Here is an 18,655-nt window from a genome sequence, read left to right on the forward strand (position 1 = left end):
TATTTCTTAACATATAATTAAATATTGTTTTTGTGATTAATCACTATGTTTAAATTATTTGTATGCAATGATTTGTAGCAATGAGAATACATAATGGATATCAGATATTTACATTCCGAATCATAACTGTAGCAAAATTATAGTTTTGAAGTAGCCACCAAAATAATTTTTTGGTTTGGGGTCACCTCAACATGAGGAACTGTATTGCAGGGTCACGGCATTAGAAAGGTTGAGAACCACTGACTTATATGATCCTGGGCAAATCACTTAAGTCCCTAAGTACCTTTCTAAAATAAAAGTTGCTTTTCTACATTGTGGAGGGAGTTTCTATAGTTAGAGTTCCATATACCAATGAAATTCCTAGGCCAGAAAAAAATTAAAGTGTCCATATCAAATTTTTGAGATACATTATGAAACTTTGAAATAGGAAGTAAGCTTTAATTAGAGTCAGGAAGACCTGGGTTCAAGTTTCATCCTTCAATTATATGGGTTCTGGGATGATGAGCAAAGCAATTCTAAAACTAAGTTGCCAGATAGGTGCTTATATGTATTGGTGGAGAGAATTTTGAACCAAAAATATTAGTTTACTTTTTTCAACAAACAACCAGAAAATTAGAGAAATGAGTAGATTACTGATTACTCATGTATCCCTGACTAAATCTGAAAAATCATGGACTTAAAAAAAAGAGAGAGAAATTTATTTGGAATATTTTAGCAATGCTTTTATTTATTATGAAAGAAGAAAAATCAAACTTATCAACATTGTTTTATTGTCCAAATGAAATTAATGAATCTCTACTTTTAAAGTAACAAGAGTTTTTTCCATTTCTTTTATATGATTAAAAATAAAATAAAATACTGTTTTAATAAACAGGTTACAAGAATGAGAAATAAAGGCTAGTCAATTGAAACATGAATCTGAAATGTATGCTATTAGTTCAAATGTACAAGCTAGAACTAAACAAATGTTTAAAATATTTGAGCTTTTTAAACAGTGCCAAAACAAACCACATCTTTTATAAAGATGACATATTTAGCTAGACATTGGCAATGTAAATCTTTCAACCATTCCAAGTATTTATTTAAAGGCTTCAGAGAACATGTGCACTCCCAACAAAACAAGAATGAAAACTTTAGACCACTGGAGCCTAACAGCTGACCTACAATCAAGCTTAAACAAGACAAAAACATTTTTGGAGGAGTCTTGCAGATATATTTCAGTTACCAAAGTTGGGCAAAAGATTAGATTTTACACAAACCATATCTCTCCTAATGAAAGCATGAGTAAGAATTTCTTCATCATGCTATAGTCACACAGGACACATTACACACATTAGACTGATGAATATTTGTACTTGGAATATTTTTAAAATAATATTTTGTTCTTTCAAAAATAGGGCAGATAAAACTAAACTTTATTCTGAAAGCATTACTTCTTATTCTGAATTAAACCAATTCTATGAGCAATTGCACAAAATATTTAAGGATAGTCTGAAGTTCATCAGAATTCAGAAATTTGAGATCAAAGGAAATCTTGTAACCAAACTATCATTTGGAGAGAAATAAGTAAAAAGCTCCCTCTCCCAGTATTAAATTACATAATTAAATGGCATAATGGCTTATTTAGAAAAATAGAACTAAAATGTCTTACACATTAGGGATTATCTATTAAACTTACCTTTTCTTTGAATGCATTTAAAATAACATTTAACTGGTTTTGCCTATAGCATTCCACTGAAAAGACTTGACTGGGCTTTGAACTTTTCAACTTTCTGTGATGTCATTTTATAAAATGACACTGTTCAGTATTAGCAACAGTGCAAAAACCACTAAATGAATCTACTTCTTTTCTATTAAATCCCATTTCTGTAAATTAGTGAAAGCACAGGGTTCACTACAAATGCAATTATGATGATGAAAATCATGAACATTATTCTTATTCTGAAACAACGTGATGCTATTTGTGTAGTTTACGGTGGTGTATGGTTCACAGGGTTTCACCTCACTAAGAGATCTCCAGACAAGCCTCTTGATGGTCTGTAAGTGAAATAACTGTAACGCAGTAGTTACAGTGATAAAAACAAATTTGCTTCTTTTTCATTGAACTTATGGTTTTCTAGGGAGCAGAAGATCTGGCTCCATCTTTGCCTTTCCCAGCTAAACTAAATAGTTTTCACTGCTCCATTTCATTTGTGGTTACACAGGTTGCTTTGGAGGAGAAAGGAAAAACATACATTTTTCCTTCACTGTTATCATTTATATCTTTATAAAGAATTGTTTTCTTCTTATAAGGTGAAAATGGTCCCTGACTTCTCTGTAGGATTAGGCTGGGTGTTGTTTGAAGCAATTACACAACGACACTTATGAACAATGGAATGAAGATGAACTTGAATAATAATTAAATCTATAATGCACTCAGCTCTGATGAGAAAGTGTTCCCACACACTAAAGATATGTATTTGTAAGATGAGATTATTATGATTATTATAATATATATATATGCCATTCAGTCAATGCATGGAGCTCATTCATCAGGATCTATATGCATGTATCTATAGCTATATCTATATCTATACATACATATGCACACCATACTACCTTGGACAGACACTGCAAATGGACAATGATCCAGTAAAGAATTGCCTTTGGGAAACTGCATAGTTCCTTTAATGATTCAGAGCTTCTCCCTGAAATAAATTTTATATTCTAAACAATAGTCTGCTTCTAGTGGTATTGTATGGCTCTGGGTCATGTGATATTGTCTCTGAAGAACTGAAATGAAAATCACTCACAGGGCAATGGGGAGATGTGTGGTGGACATGCATGGGTTGCAACATGTTGTTGAGTCATTTCAGTCATGTCTGACTCTTCATGACCCCATTTTGGGTTTTCCTCGCAAAGATACTAGGGGGTTTGATATTCTCACTGCAGCCCATTTTTATAGATGAGGAAACTGAGGCAAACAGGGTTAATGGACTCACCCAGGGTCACACAACTTGTAAGTGTCTTGAGGTGTTCTATGCATTGCATCATGTGACTGCCACACATTACAAATACGTAATTTACAAGGAAAAGCAATGTAAAGGATTTTGTTAAATATATGAATAGAAAAAAGATAAGTCAATCACAAAGGAAGTGTGAAGGCTAACTAATGGATATCTTATATTCTCCATTGGTTTATATGATATCATGATAATCTGGAGAAGGACCCTAACACATTGCTTTTTTTTTTTAATTGAAATTATGGTTTTCTAGGGAACAGAAATCTCTTTGGTAGAGGTACAGGAGACCATGGATAAGACTGACATGTGCAGGTATTCCCTACACATACTTCCAGCCTTCTGAAATAAATGCAGCTTATTTTTGGAGATGTCTATATGTTCTATAGTAAGGATTTAGGCAGGGATTGATTCTTTTTAAGTGAAAAAAAAAATCTTTTTGCAAGGCCACATTAAAATACCAAACTACATAGTTACCACAAAGAACATTAATAAAAACATACCTGTCATAATAAAATATGAAATGCTAATGACATTGATGTAGCCTTATGGATACAAATCCATGCATGTATAAATGTATACATGTATGTCTATGTATGTGTATATATATATAAATACCAAAGTGTAGAAGCAGTATTATAGAGCAAAGATTGTCTCTCTTGATGCTTTTTCTTTTCTTGGGAAGGATGGATTGTTTTGTTTTGTTTTCTTTTTCCTCTTTCTCTTCTAAAATCTGAGTCTTAGCTGTTTCAACCTAACCAGGAGTTTCTATGCACACTAGCCAGACTGATCTGTTTGGAACTTGGGAAAGCTTGTTCATTAGTGGTAATACTCAGTGAAGAGATCTCTACTAGAGTACAGAAACTTTTTCATTTACATTCCAATGGACTCTGAAGCACTACTCTATTTTAAATGTGTAGGAAAATTTTGTCTTTTGCTATTTAAAATTCTATTGTAATTCCATTGTAAGTTACATTGTCCCTTTAAGGCCTTTCTGAAATGGAGCAGTTTAGTGATAAAACAATAACAAAATGTATTTTAACATTTACGTTAAGTGCCAAAGTTCATAAGATATTTTAATTGTTAAAGAATAACAATAAAAATAACTTTTATATAGTGCATGTATGAGGAACTGTGTTAAGTGACTTACAAATGTTTCATCTGAGATAATAAAACATTTTGATACATAAAAGGAATAAGAAAAGAATGTTGTTTTTAATATAAGATGAGATTTGAGCGGTTTTGGAAAAGAAATAAACTGTGATTTTAATATACTCTATTATACTTGTACACAGTGTAGAATGATGCCTTTCATCAATCAGAGGTAGAGAAAGATTTATTTACTGAAAACAGGAAAAATGAGTGTAACAAAAATAGTTTAAGGACACCAAAGCAATGGATGAACCATGTTGCAATCTTTAGAGTTGCAAGACACCTCAGCTCATTTGCATGTTTCTAATTGACTAAAGAGGGTAAAAAGAGGATAAAATAAGAAACAAAATATTTGGAGGCATGTCTGATTTTGAAAGGATTAGAGATTTTAGAGGTGAAATTCAGGGTAGTTATAACCTTTTAAGTGAAAGGGGAGGCACTGATAATCAGATAAGCTTTTGATTAAGTTATCAGAGTAGTACTGAAGAAGTAGCAAGAAGGTTGAGAGTTGCTCTTTTGGAGCAATGACAGAAAGTCAGCTACCAGAAGGCTTCAGCTAAGTGATTCTGCATTGATTTCTTCTGCCATCATTTTCTACTGCTTGTTTTCTGGCTGAGGCAAAATCCTCTGAATCAGCTTGAGTGGTGTTGTGAGCTCCATTAACATTGGACATATTGTGTGAATGAATATAGACTTATGATAGTTTGCTGAGCTTTGCATTTCTCTAATCTAAAGCAACTGCTATTTATACTAAGAAGTAACACTTCTTAACATTATTTAGGGTGATTATAAGTCAACAGAGTTGCCATTTTTGACTACATAGATAACAGAGGATTTGTCTAGCTGAAGAGTGAAATGAGAAGACCTGGAAGATTGCTATGCACAGTAACAGCAATGTTGTAGTTATGATCAACGGTGAAAGATTTGGCTTCTCTGCGCAATACAATGAACCAAGAAAATAAGGAATTCATGAAGAAAAAAATGCTATCCACCTTGAAAGTGACAAAAATAAATAAACTTTTCTCACCTTATCTTGCTTTTTTAAAAAAGTAGGGCTAATATGGAAATATATTTTGCATATTGCTTGCCTTCTCAAAGGGTGGGAGAGTGAGTGGGAAAGAGGGAGAGAATTTGGACCTCAAAATTTTAAAAGATTATTAAAATAAGTAGTGAATTTGAAAAAATACATCACAAAACACATATTAACCTCAATCATCCTCTCCCACCAATACCCTCAGTTTCTCTAGGAATGAACACAGCCTTATAGTAACCCACCAGGAAAACACATGAGGGAGGAAAACTCATTTACAATGAGTTACTCGCAATTCTGGATTGACTTTGATGTCATTAGTTCATTCAGATATACCTGCACTACACAAAACTGCTTCTTTGCTCACTGCTTGACTATTGATCCATCATAATATATTAAAATAAATCAGTTCATATTGTTTTTGCCATGTTTTTCTAAAACTGCAGCCTTGTCATTCCTTACAGAGCGCCACCACAATCATATGCCACAATTTATTCAGTCATTCCCCAATTGATTAGCATCCTCTTCATTTCTAATTCTTTGCTACTACAAGAAGAGCTGCTATACATATTTTTTGAGTATTTGGCTCTTTCCCTTTATTCTCTTTGGGATACAAATCTACAGTGTAACAGTTTTATAGCCCTTTGGGCATAGTTCCAGATTATTTTGCAGAATGGTTGGACCAGTTCATAGCTCCACCAAAATTTCATTAGTATATTTATTTTTCCCTCATCCCCTCCAGCATGTCATTTCTGATAGGTATGAGGAATTACCTCAGAGGTGTTTCAATTTGCATTTCTTTCATCAATACTAAATTAGAGCATTTTTAATATGAGTATAGCTTTGATTTCTTCTGCTGAAAATTACCTGTTCATATCCTCTGACAATTTTTTAATTGGGGAATGGCAATAAGTTTTACAAATTCAACTCAGTTCTGTACTTAATATATATTTGAGAAATGAGGTCTTTATCAGAGAAATTTGTGGTAAAATTTTTTGATATTACTTCATTGGCTGTGATACCCTTTAGAAAAAAAAGTAGTTTCCTCCTTAATCTTTAATTAGGTCTCTTTTTCCTCTTACTTTCTCTGAGGTCATGATTATTATCCTTGCTTTTTTTTTTTTACTTTAGCTGAAACATATTATATTCTGTTCCAGCCCTTTCACTCTGTGTGCATCTTTCTATTTCAAGTGTGTCTCTTGTAAATAACATGTTGGAATCTGGTTTCTGAATCCATTCTGTTATCTACTTTTGTTTTTTTCCATCCATTTTCTTAAACTTCTTTCTCTCTTTTTATTCAGTACCATGTCAAAAGTCTATTTTTCTTCTAATCATTGCTTCCCTTAAACTGATTTCCCTTTTTCATCTCCCCTCCTTTTATCTCCTTCCTCTCCTATTTTTCTAGTGGGTGAGTTAGATTTCCATATGCAACTGAATGTTTATATATGTATATTCTTCCTTTTTTGAACTAATTTCACTGAATGAAGTTTAAGTGTCCCCCCATTTTAAAAGCTTTTTCTTGCATGCTTTGTTGAAATAAAAATTCCCCCATTCCATTTCTCTCTTTCTTCTTTTTCTAGTACATCCCCCTTTCTTACTCATTTATTAAAAAAAAACAACATTCCAATATATTTGACTCACATCTATGCTCTGTCTATGTAAACTCCTTTAACTGCCCTAATAATGATAAAATTATTAGGAGTTACATGTGTCATCTTCCTAAATAGGAATACAAACAACTTAAATAAATATTGAGCCCCTTCTAATTACTTTCATGTTTACCTTTTTAAGCTTGAGTCCTGTTTGGATGTCTAATTTTCTATTCATTTCTGATATTTTCATCAGGAATGCTTGAAAGTGTTCTAGTTCATTTAATATCCATTTTCTCTTGAAAGATTACACTCAGTTTTGAAGGGTAGATTGGTTGCAATCTCAGCTTTTTTGTCTTCTGGAATGAAGCTAATATATCTTGTGTGATCCTGACTATGGTCCCATAATGCTTGAATTGTTTCTTTCTGGCTGGTTGAAGTATTTTCTCTTTGACTTGAGAGCCCTGGAATTTACTGATAATATTCCTGAAAGTTCTTATTTGGGATTTCTTTCAAGAGCTGATTGGTGGATTCTTTCAATTTTACCCTCTAAGTTGCCCTAACATATCAGGGCAGTTTCCCTTGATGATTTGTTGAAATATATCTAGGCTCTTTCTTTGATCTGGCTTTCAGATACTCCAATAATTCCTAAGTTATTTTTCCTCAACCTATTTTTAGATTAGTTGTTTTTGTGATGTGATATTTTATATTTTCTTCTTTTTTTTCATTCTTCTGACTTTATTTTATTATTTCTTGATATCTCATGTAATCATTAGCTTCCATACACCCCATTCTGATTTTTAAGGATTTTTTCAGTAAGATATTGTACTTCCTTTTCCATTTGAACTATTCTGCTTTTTTAAAAAATTCTTTTCTTTAGTGCATTTTGGTGCCTCTTTTATCATTAGAACAATTCTGTGTTTAAGGTGTTTTTTCTTCTTTTTATTTCTTTTATCAAGCTGTTGATTTGCTTTTAAAATTATTTTGCATCACTCATTTGTTTTCCTACTTAAAAAAAAAAAAACCCTTACCTTCCTTCTTGGAATCAATACTGTGTACTGGTTCCAAGGCAGAAGGGCTAGGCAATGGGGGTCAAGTGACTTGCCCAGGGTCACACAGGTGGGAAGTGTCTGAGGCCAGATTTGAATCTAGGATCTCCGGTCTCTAGGCCTGGCTCTCAATTCACTGAGCTACCCAGCTGCCCTGTTTCCCTAATTTTTTGCCTATCACTTATTTCTTTCTTTAACTGTTAGCAGAATTCTTTTTTTTGTTTTTTTCTCCAATTAGCATTTTTCTTTGAGACTTTGTAACTGTTTTCACAATGTTGTCTTCTTTTCAGTTTATGTCTTGGTCTTCTTTGACATTATAATAACTTTTTATGGTCAAAATATTTTCTTTGTTGTCTATGCATTTTCCCAATTTATTTTTTACCTTTAAACTTTATGTTAAAGTTGGGCTTTGCTCATTCAGAGGTGAAAAGGCTCCTAAGCTCTAGTCTTTTTTGTGTTGCCATTTTCAGAGTTAGTTCTGGAGATCTGCAAGTTTTTAGTGTTTCCAAGATGGTGAGATCTTGGGAGAGATGTAGTTTGTGCTCTCCTGGTCTGCATTTTGGTCTGTACCAAGGAAGGGTCCTTGGTTTTCTGTAGCTACATGTGTTAGCACTCTTCTCTGTTTTGGTAATGTGACCAGGGCCCTGTCCTTTGTGACTGACCATGAGCACTCTTTTCTGCCCTGCAACTGCAGCCTAGAACTGTGCATGGGCAATAGAACTGTGTATGGGCAATAGAACTGTCAATCATTGCCAGCTGTACTCTTAGCTAACAAAGGGTGTCCTATAATCCTTTTCTGAGTACTTGTCCGTTCCCCTCATCATCTCTGTGCTGAGAGCTCCTAATGCTGCTGTTATTGATGGCATAGTGTATGTAGCCTTTAGAGAGATCTCCAACCTAGTCACAGACTTCTGCTGACATCTTAAATTTTCTTTAGGACAGAAAAAATATCTTATCCTGACTTTTTGTTGTCTCTGATGTTCCAAAATTTGATTTGAAGAATTATTTTAAAGTCATTTGAAGTGGAATATTGGAAGATTTCAGCTAGGTGGCTGCTCTAATCCATCATCTTCGTTCTGCCTTTGTGATGTATTTTTTATGCATTTCTTTTAATATATTATGATGGCAGCTAGCTGATACAGTTGAACGAGCACTTGGTTTACAGTTAGGAAAATGAATTCAAATCCTGCCTCAGACACTATTTGTGTGACTCTGGGCAATTTTTCTAACCTGTTTGCCTAAGTTTCCTCAATTTTAAAACAGGGTTAATAATAGCACCTACGTAACAGGGTTGTTGTGAAGGTCAAATTAGAACATATTTGTAAAATGCTTATCACTTAGTAAGTGCTATATAAATATGCTTATTCCTTTCCTGTTCCTTTACTATTTTTTTCTTTTTATTAAGAAAATGGTTAGGTAGAAGATCTTGAAGAGTCATCATTGTTGACTGGTTATATAAATTTCACATACTGTATGGACATATTATATTATGAATAGCTGGTTGTGTGAGTAGAAAACATAATGGATAGGTGCTAAACAGCTAGAGTGGTAAATAGGGAAAATGTATTTCTTCTGAACAGGGTTGTTCCTAAAATCTGAGTTTCAGTGTAATTGTTTCATGCTATTCTACCTCTGGGAATTCATACCTGTCAGGCTGAGTGCAGGTTGGAGTGATTTAGTCAAATAAAACATGAATGGGAGTCAACCTGCTCAATGAGAGGGATTACATAGTGTAATTATATTGGGTAGCTATTCCCTATCATGTCATCCATCACACAATAACGCTATTACATTTGGGAGGGTGTAAAGTATAGGTTATTTATAGCAACTGTACTCATTAATAACCATATGCCAGTTTTAAAGTGTTTAACATTTTAAAGATAATTCATTCTTCCTCAAAAATATTCAAAGTCTCTTCCACTTTATTTAACTGGGGTGTGTGTGTGTGTGTGTGTGTGTGAGAGAGAGAGAGAGAGAGAGAGAGAGAGAGAGAGAGAGAGAGAGAGAGAGAGAGAGAGAGAGAGAGAGAGAGAGAGTATGAGAGGGAGGGGAGGGAGAGGGAGAGAGCATGTGCAGAGAATTTAAGGGGCTGATCTGTAAGAAGATCTTTTCTTATAGTATTATGTTTAGATCTCTTCTTTATCCTCATATCTTATCTTCTATCATACTTTTTTGTGACATGTTATATTCTTATATCAGACTGTAAGCTCTTTGAGGACAAAAATTGTGTAATTTTTAAAATTTTTTAGTCACAGAACTAGTTATCAGGAGGCAACTGGGTGGTTAAGTAGATAGTCTGTTGGGTCTGGAATCAGGTGGATCTGAATTCAAATCCAGTCTTAGACACTTACTAGCTGTGTGATCCTGGGCAAGTCACTTAAACTCTGTTTGCCTTAATCCACTGGAGAAGCAAATCGTAAAACATTCCAGTATCTTTGCCAAGAAGACCTCATGACTGAACAACAACAAATGCACATAATACATATGTATTGAACTGGATTTATTGATATAAATTGGAAAGAAAATAAAAACTATGCACTTGTTCTAAGCCACAATAGGGAGCCATGGTCTCCATGATTAAATTAGTACTACAAATTTGATTTATACTAGTTTTATTTATAGCATTCACAAAAATATGTTGAGAATTGATTTTTCTCCATTCTGGACACCTTGGTATAGAAAAAGATGCCTGAAGAAGAATGAAATGTTTTCCATGAAACCCAAAGCTGAGAAAAACAAATCTGAGGAAAAGTTTTTGTCCATTCAGGATGAAGATGATGATGAGGAGGAGGGTTTGTGTGTATATGTTGGGGTAGTGGGAATTCTGCTTTACTTCTGATTAAAAACAGATTTGGTAGGACTCATAAATGCAAGTCATCTTCATTACTATGTTATGAGAGGAAATAAATTATTTAACTCTTAAGCAAAACTGGTGTCATGTGGGGATGCATAAAATTCTGTCTCTTCACTTTACTTATAAGTTACTTTTTTATAACTTAGAGCAAAGTGCTATTGCTCTCCTGTATAATCACCTTGAGTGAATATGTAACATTTGAACCCTAAATCCTATAAATATTTCTGCGTGATATAATGGAGAAAGAAGAGCACTGCTGGTCTGGGAGAAGCTCTCTTTCTTTCTAGCTGAAGATTAGATCTGGCTAGGACAGGCTTAGAACCCATTAAAGAATCAGGCAGCAGGAATAACATATTAGTTTAGAGTTCAGGGGAATGATCCTAATTAGCATTTGAAAAAAAGGAATAAAGGTGGATAAGTAAGGAATTGATTTTGTATTTCTAATTCTTACAAGAAGTTTTCCTTTCTGGGAAGTTCAAATGATACTTTTCTTATGTATTCACAGTCTCACTGATTTATCCAGGTTGTCTCATTCCTGGCTAGCCATACTCATTCCCATATCATCCCACCTGACATACATCTATAGAGCCAAAGAAAATGCCAATAGGTTCTTTCAAAATTACTTGAAGCTACTGTTGTTCTCTGACTACTAGATTATCAGTTTCAAGAACTGAAAGAGATAATGTATGCAAATCCACTTGTAAGATCATCTAGCACTATATACACATAAGGTATTGTTGTTTTATTCTTCTTTAAGAGAAATAACAGGTAATCTTAACCTTGCTAATTCAAACTTCATATTAAACAAGACTTTTTATTTTAGATTATCCAAGTTTTACTAAATATTTTTCTTCTTTCCTGCCAAATACAAAGAAAATTAAGCAAAACTTATAAAATATTACCTTTCAAATTCCAGGGCCCAGGCCCTATGGATATACACTAATTTACATCAGACAGACAACAAACACTAGGCAGAGATTTTGAACCCTTTTTATATCATATACTAAGTGTAGCTCAGTGCTATCCATCACAATTCTTAATAATAACAATAGTGACAATATATAGTCTTGTGAAGGCACATTTGAAATAAGACAATTCTCAATAATGTTCTTAAGACCCCACATGACATTTGTGTGTATGTGTGAAACTAAAACATGATTCCTTAATGATTGTGACCTTAGTGATAGAATTCATTATAAGGCATCTTTAGTACAACTACTTCTTGATGCATATGCTTAATTCTCTTTTAATGCTATCAAAGGTTACGTGTAAGCACTGAGAAAAGGCTGCATTCTTATGTCTACACAATAATCATAGCTTCTTCTTAAGTCTGTACTTTTTTCATTGATTCAGAAACATATTCAATATTAAAATATGCAGGTATTTGAAATCTTGACCTAACATAGTGGATTTAGATTCATACAATATTTGCCTTGCTAAGTTTTGATTCTGAAGCAAGCAATATGGAAAGAATGTCCAGCTTAGCTACACAATGTTCCTACGTTGGTTCCTCAGTATAGAAACACCTTAAAATAAATTGGGACAAAAGAAACAGCTCCAAAGTGTGCTCTAAGCCTTTAGCCACCCATTGGTAAAAGTCTGTGGTTAATACATTTAGATAAATAACCCAAACTCAGCAGCAAAGTGGTTAAACATTTGTGATTTGATTTTATCTCAGCTTGGTATGTCGTTGAAGTGTCCCACTTCTAACAACTGTTTGTTAAGTGAATGCTTTAGTGTTTACACAGTGTTGAATGAAGCAGCCTGGTCACCAGATGTGATTGCTTCCCTAGTCTGGAGCTTTCAATCAGATCACGGTCCTAATGGTCCCTGCTCCAACCTTCTTCCTCAGGACGTCCACCAACCTTTCCAACCTGGAATGGGGGGAGGGGAATGAGGAGAGAAAAAGAGAATTCATGTTAGGAATGTACTGGCTGAAAGAGCCAGTGTTTGCACTGGACCAAGCTGTCCTGGTGGTCATGTCAAGAAACAAAGCATTATTGTAAGGGAGATACAAGGGTACAGAATGCCAACAACTTGAGAAAAACTTTAACTGATAGCCTATATGAAAGCAGAAGTAGTCTCAGTCGGACGCTATCTTATGAAATAGCAAAGATTTCCACAGAAGTTGAAGGATACATTATAATATGACTGGCTATGTAGGAATACAATTTGCAGATGGCTCATTCTTTAAAAACAATATAGTAAATGTTTACAGGTCCCTCACTAGAGTTGTGCTTATACTGCAAGTGCTTTTTAAGACAAGAGTCCATTTCAGCACCCCTGTAAAACACTGGAAATCTTGCACCTGTTACTTAGCTTGTAAGGTGCTCTGTGTATGACATATTTCAGAGTAGTTCAGTTACTAACATATATTTAACTTCTCTTCATTTTGAAATAGACAGTGATGGAAATGGAACTTTCATAATCAGAATGAGTATACTGGTGTGTTGGGGGGAGGGCAAAAAAAATCTATCTCCTTTAAGCACTATCAACATGCAAATTGTATAAAATGATTTGATAGTAATAGTTACAATTCCCAGAGTAAACAAAATATTTTTGTTCCAAACGGCTGCCAAAAGACTGGGAATTGTACACATGTTCCTATACTTGACACTCAACAAAAACCAAAAATGCAATCATAGTTTAGGAGACCAATCTTTAGATGTTATGTAGGCAACTCCTTGGGAAGGCAATCATGTTCTTGTGTACTGACTGGGAATTTTGCTTGACAAAAAGACTACAGAATTAGGCTATTAATTAGGTTTCTGTTTTTGGAGAGAGGAATTCTTTGCCTAAAGCATAACACCTAAACCCAAAATCCCCTTTGATGTTTCACAGAGAAATCTTTCTTTAAAAGTACAAAATTTGCTCAGAAGTTTTCATTTATACTCTTTTTTTTTCCTCAAGGACTTTCCTTGCAACACATTCCAGTTTGCGTCATGGTTTGCCTCCTTTTTACGGGATCCATGCATGGAGGTTCTTTCATAAATAAACACATAGCACAAAGCTAGACACTGAAGGAATGAAGGTATTCTCTGTGTCATGTATATTGGATTAGATCATGTGGATGATGTTGGGGGGAGTGAATATTAATCATACAATTTTTTACAGGCTTTGTTATACTAAATAAAATGCATAAACTAAGCAGGAAAAGTTTTTGCTTTGAAGAACATAATGCTAATATTAAAGAAAAGCACAGTGCTATTTTGATATGCATGATGAATATCATACAAGTAACCTTAAAATGATCAAAGTAGTCTTCAACAAATGGCAAACATATCGGCAGCAGCCAGGGGATTCATTGGAAAATTCATTTTATTCACAGATTAGGAAACATTAGTTAGATTTCCCACAGAGATAAATCCAGTGCTTTTGCCTTTATATATCAGAAGGTATGCACTTTGGATACTAGCACCCATGTTACTATAAAATATCTTATAATAGATAATAAAGCCTCACTAATTAGGACTGATTGAGAGATAAGGTGGGGAGCAATATGAATGAGTGAAGTCTGAATATTTAAAATTCTGTTCTATTATTTTTACTAGTTCTCAGACAAATTGCTAAAAAATATTTTCAAATAGAGATCCTACTGGGTCTGCTTTAATAGTTATATGATGCTTATTCTTCATATTATATGTTAAAGTCCCTAAAACAGTATGATCTTTTTTAAGTTTGTTAAATATGTGTCCCCCATGACGTTATTTATATGATTAACTCACCTCAACAAATCCTTCTATTTGTAAGCAAAAGTACTGGTCAATTATTACAAATTCAGAATCAGTAATCTTAATTAGTGAATTTTGACTAGATTGTGCCTCCTTTGTTACTTCTTTCAGACGGACCCATATTGTCTTGGGCTCTATTGTAATCATAACACCTGACTCTTTAGAATAATCTTGCTGAGATAAGAGGTTAGTAAAAAGTACTTATGTTTTGCAGTGTCTGGTATTTCAACAAGTACCAGAACAACAACATTCTCAATTTATCCTGGTTGAATGATTTGTGAAAATTTGATCTCAGAAATGAGAAAAATGCCAGTTACTTAGCTTCATAAAACCCCAATGACTCTTGAAACACAATTAAGCTACTATCCCTGTAAGTGCTGGAAGCATCCCAGGCAAACATGGGATGCGACCACAGGAAACTAGGTAGTTGTGCCTCACATATCTACTGTATAACCAAGTACCTTACAGAATTAGCCCTGGAGGTCATTTTGACTAAGTGAATCAATAATAATTTAAAAAAAGATATAGTTCTTCCCAAAAGGTTCAAAGTGTTTTCTAAATTATTTCATTATGATCTACATAATAACCCCAAGGAGAGAGAAAGTAATGATTTCTCTTTTAAAGGTAGGTAAATAGAAACAGAATTTATATTGCTTCCTACTGTCATTTCATCAATATGGGTACTTCCCCTAGTGGGACAAATAATAACTTATTCTTGCCTTCTCATCATGATCAATTCTTGTTCAAGACCTCCATTATATCTTCCACTCAATATATTATGGGTCTTCCTTGAGATTTTTTGACCATATGTAGCTACTAGTGGATATTCATTTTATTATCTATCACTATCATTACATGACCAACTCATATCATTTTTGAGTTGTACATTGGTTTCTTAATGGTTAATGTAATTTTTGTTTATTCATTTTCACAGTCTTATTTCCTGAAGTAGAACTTTGTTTTAGAGTCATACTTAATGCTCTTCTGGAGGGCATGGTTGACCATATTATCTGGGGTCCTGCCCCTGCTTCCTTGAGGTAGTGAGAATTATGTTCTTCAAAGATTTCAGGAGTAGATGACAGAGAGTTGCAAACTTTTGGTACTCTAAGCACCATCCTTCCCATTCTGAGGTTTATATACTTCTCAATTCCAGTTAGGGTCTGGGGAACATAGCTATAGGTTTGCCCTTAGTCAAAGCTCTAGTAGATAGCTGCTGGCTCCACTTCCTTTCATGTGCTAGAAAGCTCTGCAGAGACAGAACTGTGGGTTTATCTCTGGTCTGTGCTATGAATAGTTCTTTCTAATGGGATGTCCTTCCCAGTATTTGTAGACCTCTAGCTGTCTCTCTGTGCTGACCTAGCTGGGAAAAAGATACACACTATAGTTTCTCTGTGGATTTCCTCATAACATTTGGTCTAGTGTTTTTCTTCAAACTTTGCTAGAGTAGCTGGGATGTAGTACTGGGATGGGCTGCTCACTTCTTATACTCCATAATTTTTATCTATCTCACAATCTTTTAATTTTATTTTTCTAACATTTTTAAAGAGGCAGCCAAATACCTTGGCCATGAAAATAACAAAGTTTACAGACCTAAATTTAAGCATAAGTTTTGGGTGAAGTAACTTAGAACCAATAGCCATAGTTTTCAAAATGAGAACAGAAAAGAACTTGAGATCAATTTGTTAACAAAACAGGAAAGAACTATTCTTAATCCATTCATTCTAACCATTTTCTCCTTTGACACTGCCATCACCCTAGTGCAGACACTCATCATTTGATGCCTAGATTACAGTAATAGTCGATGGGTTTCTCTCCCTCAATCTCCCCACTCCAATATATACTTTATTTAGCCACCAACATAATTTTCCTAAAGCACAGACCTGATTATGTCAACCCTCTACTCAATAAAGTCCAGTGGCTTCTTATCACCTCCAGGGTCAATTATAAAATCCTCTACTTGGTATTCAAAGCCCTTCATAACTGAGCCACATCTCTCCTAATTTCCCAGTCTTCTAATACCTTACATTTTACCAATGAATTTTTTGACATATTAAATGCTTATTATTTGACCGACTTACTCATTCTCTCATAATTTGTTCTTTAAAAATTTGCATAACAAAGTTTTTTTTCATTTTTTTGGTATTCTTTATATTTTTCTATGTTAACCGAATGATATTATTTTGTTATACTAATGTACTACAATTTAACCATCACAATACTGTGAGATATTTGGATTCCTTCTAACTTTTTATTACATATAATTATGCTGGTAAAATATTTGAAGATATGGATCTTTTATTTTTTAATGTTCAAAGAAATAGAGGCTTGTTAGTGATGCCTTCATGTTTGGTTAGGCTAGTCCCTGAAAAGCAGATACATTCTGTTGCTGTCAATGAAATGAAAGTCTTTCCAACCTAATAGAAGCTGTCAGAACTCAAGAACTTGGGAATACCTCAACATTGGGATAAGATGTTAGAGTAGGATCTGAAAACTCATTTTATTAATACCAATAATTTTCCAGTGATGCTAGCATGGAATAGAATTGTCTTTGGAGAGCTAGGTTTGTAAGTCACCCAAAGGAACAAATGACCCACTCTTGAGGATTTATGTGATCATATGGAAACAAGTCATAATGATGATAGAACATGTAGATGGGTTACAATTTTTTACTTACCATGAAATTAGTAAGTATCAAAGTATGAAGCAAACCATTTGGATAGATTTTATTTAAACATTACCCTTGAGACCTATGTGTACAAAAATATTTTTAACCGCTTTTTTATAGTGGCAAGGAATTGGAAACTGGGGAAGGGGTGTCCATCAATTAGGAAATGGCTAAACAAGTTGTAGTATATGTTTGTAATGGAAACTCAATTGTACTATAAGAAATGATGAATAGTATGAGTTCAAGAAAACATGTAAAGACTTATATGAACTGATACAAAGTAAAGTGAACAGAGATAAAAGAATAGGACATATAGTAAAACAAGGCTCCAAGATAACTCCAAGGGACTCATAGTAAAAAAAAAAAATTATCTACAGCCAAAGAAGAAATGGTTGGGACTCTGATTACAGAGCAAAGCATGCCACCCTTCACTTTATTTTCTTCCTGAGTTATTTTTTTAATTGACTATGTAACATGTCTCTATTCATGCTATGGATAATGTGGAAATACATATTGCATGAAAATACTGGGAGAAAATCTGAATTGCAGAATGTAAGGAAATAATTATAAAAATACTTCTACATGTAATTGAAAAAATTTAATTTTAAAAATTACTTTTGAGTTACTTCCAAAATGGAAAATAACTCCATCAAACAAAAGGCCTAAAGCCACAAATGCTCAAAAAAAGGAGTTTCAGAGTTTGAGATTTCATTTAGTTTACACAGAAGTGCCTATTTCAAATATATATATTTCATGTGAGCTGGAAAAACCTAGAACAATGGATATATAGAGAAAAAAGCAGTTCTGACCAAATTCCTTTTATATTTGAATTATGATTTCCATGACACTTGTAATGTAATTTCTTATCTTTAATATCCATGTACTCCTCAGCTAATACTTTTCAAGCATTACAGCAGAATTGAAATTAAATTATACATATCTTTCTTTTATGTATTAAAGCTTTTATATTAAGGATTAATAGGTTCTATTCTCCCCAGTGGCTAAATCCCTTCATGGTAGTAAGTTAGATGCTCAGGGAAGCTCATTAACTCTTTCAGTGTACTAGAGTATGTCAGTGAACTATAGGGAGATAATTCTAGCACTGGGAAGAAAATAGTTCATCATTTCCTAGGGCCACAGAATATAGCAATGGATCAAGAGTATTTGTAAGCCTTTGTATTCTAGAGAATCTAATAAAATGTAGCAGTAATGGGAATAAGATGGTCATGTGACCAACAAGATGGCCCAAAGATTTTTTTTCTTTAGTCACCACCAACTCTGAACCTATTCCACTCCAGCTCCTCAAAGAGGAATTTGAGCCTCATATAGAATTAAAACTGAATATAGGATAAAAAAGAGATGCCTATCGAGATATTAAGATAAAAGCCTTGCCAGTTAATATCATTAAATATTATTAATTAACGAGATATTAAGATAAAAGCCTTGCCAGTTAATATCATTAAATATTATTAATTAAAATGCTCAGTATTATTTTCCCATGAGTTTTCATGATATGAGATACACAAATCAGCAGAAATGGACCTATAGGCTTGTGTTTGGAACCCACATAGGATCCTCATTTGCTT

The 18,655-nt window shown here is 33.8% G+C and overlaps 1 protein-coding gene across 5 annotated transcripts in view; it reads right to left on the reverse strand.

Annotated features, from left to right (window-relative positions):
- Nucleotides 1–696: 696 nt before the first annotated feature.
- MIPOL1 (mirror-image polydactyly 1) overlaps nucleotides 697–18,655 on the reverse strand; it is a 487,859-nt gene continuing 469,900 nt past the window's right edge. For all 5 annotated transcript variants that reach the window (XM_056811003.1, XM_007473186.3, XM_056811002.1 and 2 more), the window contains one exon: nucleotides 697–12,547. In XM_056811003.1, coding sequence (XP_056666981.1) covers nucleotides 12,481–12,547 — 67 coding nt within the window. In that variant the 3' untranslated portion in view covers nucleotides 697–12,480. The remainder of the gene's footprint in view (nucleotides 12,548–18,655) is intronic.

Source organism: Monodelphis domestica, chromosome 1 (genome assembly GCF_027887165.1).
Source record: "Monodelphis domestica isolate mMonDom1 chromosome 1, mMonDom1.pri, whole genome shotgun sequence".
Taxonomy (NCBI): Eukaryota; Metazoa; Chordata; class Mammalia; order Didelphimorphia; family Didelphidae; genus Monodelphis; species Monodelphis domestica.